Genomic DNA, 2,821 nt, shown 5'->3' with positions numbered 1-2,821 from the left:
ATATATATATATATATATATATATATATATATATATATATATATGTTTGTAATGTATATAAACTTAAGCTTGAATTATTATTGTAAATATGCAGCATATGCTACCTGCATTTAAATTGACTGGTAATGAGATGTTGAGCAAATGGGAGAAAATTGTGTCTAGAGAAGGATCAGAGATAGATGTGTTGCCATATCTACAAACTTTGACAAGTGATGCAATTTCAAGAACTGCTTTTGGTAGTAGCTATGAAGAAGGAATAAAGATTTTTGAACTTCAAAAAGAACAAATTCAACTAATTTTAAAAGTGTCACGCACAATATATATTCCAGGATGGAGGTAAAGTTATTTATTTCTTTATGTATTTTATAATAAATATTCATGTTAGATAATCTTCTAGTACTAGTGTTATGATTTTCCAAATTGATTTATGAATCCTGAAAGTAATTGAGATTCATTCTCAACATCATATTTAACAAACACATGAACTTATTTATAAACTTTATTTGATGATCTTTTAAGTTCAAAGATTTGGTCTCCATTAATAGGGTTGGTTTGGAAAATTTTAATACGAGTAACTTTTAATTGAAAATATTTGAAGTCTAAAGATACATCAATCAAAAGGTGAAACCTTGATTCAAGAAAAGAAAGTTCTTGAATAACACATTGTGTAGATGCGATCATAATAACACCAATGCATTAGAATTTATCAAAACTCTGAAACTAAGTGGGCTTGAGTTATATAGAACTAGAATATATAATAGCTCTTCTAAAGTTCTCGTGTTGCATCCCTCGTATCAAAAGAGTTACAAAGTTAAATAGCCAATAAGTTGAATTATCTTTTTTCTAACCAAAAAAACCACTAGAGTACTTTTCTTGTTTGCAACTTTGTACTAATTAAATTTGATGAAATTGTAGATTTTTGCCAACTAAAAGGAACAAAAGAATGAAGCAAATCTTCAATGAAGTAAGAACACTTATATTAGAAGTTATCAATAAAAGAATGAGGATGATTGAAGATGGAGAATCACATGATGATTTATTGGGTATATTATTGTCATCCAATTTAAAAGAAATTCAACAACACGGGAATAAGAAATTCGGTATGAGCATTGATGAGGTGATTGAAGAATGTAAATTATTCTATTTTGCTGGCCAAGAGACTACTTCAACTTTACTTGTATGGACAATGATTTTACTAAGCCAACATCCTAATTGGCAAGATAGAGCTAGAGAAGAAGTTTTACAAGTGTTTGGGAGTAATGAAGTTGACTATGACAAGTTGAATCAACTAAAAGTAGTAAGTATTACCTACATACTCCATTATTTTAAACTTTTGTTATTATGAAAGTGTTCAGAGTCAGTTTGCACGTATTTTTTAAAAAAAAATCATTTTCAATTGGTATTTAAACTCCGATCTTTCATAATTTTCACTTCACTCATGATGAAACCATACCTTTGGGTTAATTTTATAAATCGTCTATCAACTTTCATTTTATTTCACTAAAGCCAGTAAAGTACTCTCTTTGTAACGAAAGAGTAGCTCTACTTTACTTAAGTACCACAAAAAGTCACTGAACTAATTTTTATAACAAAAATATCACTCAACTAAGTATCATAGAAAGGTAATAGTAATTTCTTATGATACTTCAGATTGAGTGACTATTTTGTTATAAGAAAATTATTAATCACTTTCCGTAATACTTGGGAAAAGTGAGTGACTCTTTCATTACAACAAATAAACTTGGTGCAATAAAATAAAAATTGAGTGATTATTCGTGACATATACATTTAATCTTTCAATTAATCAAAATTTGAATTTATTCTTTATAGGTGACTATGATCTTAAACGAAGTCTTACGATTATATCCAGCAGGATATATGATGACTAGAATGGTAAAAACAAAAACAAAGTTAGGAAATTTGTGTTTACCAGGTGGTGTGCAACTTTTGTTACCAACAATATTGTTGCAACATGACACTAAAGTATGGGGAGATGATGCAATGGAATTCAATCCAGAGAGGTTTGGTGATGGAATATTAAAAGCAACAAAAGGACAACTTGTGTTTTTTCCATTTGGTTGGGGTCCTAGAATATGCATTGGACAAAACTTTGCTATGTTAGAGGCAAAAATGGCAATGGCTATGATACTTAAACACTATGCATTTGAACTCTCTTCATCTTATTCTCATGCTCCTCATCCATTAATGCTTCAACCTCAATTTGGTGCTCCTTTGATTTTGTACAAGTTATAGACATGGTTATCATGTTTTATCTTTTGAGTCATGTTATATTAATAATTAATATAAATAAATGTTGTTTTTTCAATTATGGTTCAGGTAACTAGGAGTTTAGGATTGACATAGTAGCTATTTTATAAGTGAGCTATATTATTTTGTAAGAGTGGAGTACTTTTTAAAATATAACTATATTAGTGTACTAATATTAATGATTTTCTTCTATGCTTTAGAATTGCTTATCCTTTGAATTGAATAATTTTAATAAAAGAAGAGAAAATGATCAAAATTATCTCTGAATTTTGTGTAATAACTAGCTTGAACCAGCTTTATCTATCTGGTCATCCACCCGTATTCTTCAATTGGTTGAAAAAATTCCAAATCAACCTCCAAATATTAGTCCTACCATCCCCCCCAAGTAAAGTATAAAAATTGGCCACTTTGTTTACATTTTGAGCCTCATTGTGATCATTTTTTTTTGCTTCTCCTTTTTTGTTTCATTTAATTTCGGGAACAACCACTAGCCTAGCTCAATCTCTCACTATGAATTACTTATCTAGAAATATATTTTTAAGAAAATATTGAA

General features: G+C 28.9%; 1 protein-coding gene across 1 annotated transcript in view; it reads left to right on the top strand.

Annotated features, from left to right (window-relative positions):
- The window catches only part of LOC107032701 (cytochrome P450 CYP72A219-like), a 5,967-nt gene extending 3,507 nt beyond the window's left edge, over positions 1-2,460 (top strand). The window contains exons 3-5 of the mRNA XM_015234277.2: positions 95-336; positions 916-1,297; positions 1,831-2,460. Coding sequence (XP_015089763.1) covers positions 95-336; positions 916-1,297; positions 1,831-2,253 — 1,047 coding nt within the window. The 3' untranslated portion in view covers positions 2,254-2,460. The remainder of the gene's footprint in view (positions 1-94; positions 337-915; positions 1,298-1,830) is intronic.
- The last annotated feature ends 361 nt before the right edge of the window (positions 2,461-2,821 follow it).

The sequence above is a fragment of the Solanum pennellii genome, chromosome 10, assembly GCF_001406875.1.
Source record: "Solanum pennellii chromosome 10, SPENNV200".
Classification (NCBI taxonomy): Eukaryota; Viridiplantae; Streptophyta; class Magnoliopsida; order Solanales; family Solanaceae; genus Solanum; species Solanum pennellii.
This window is presented reverse-complemented; position numbering and strand designations above follow the sequence as displayed.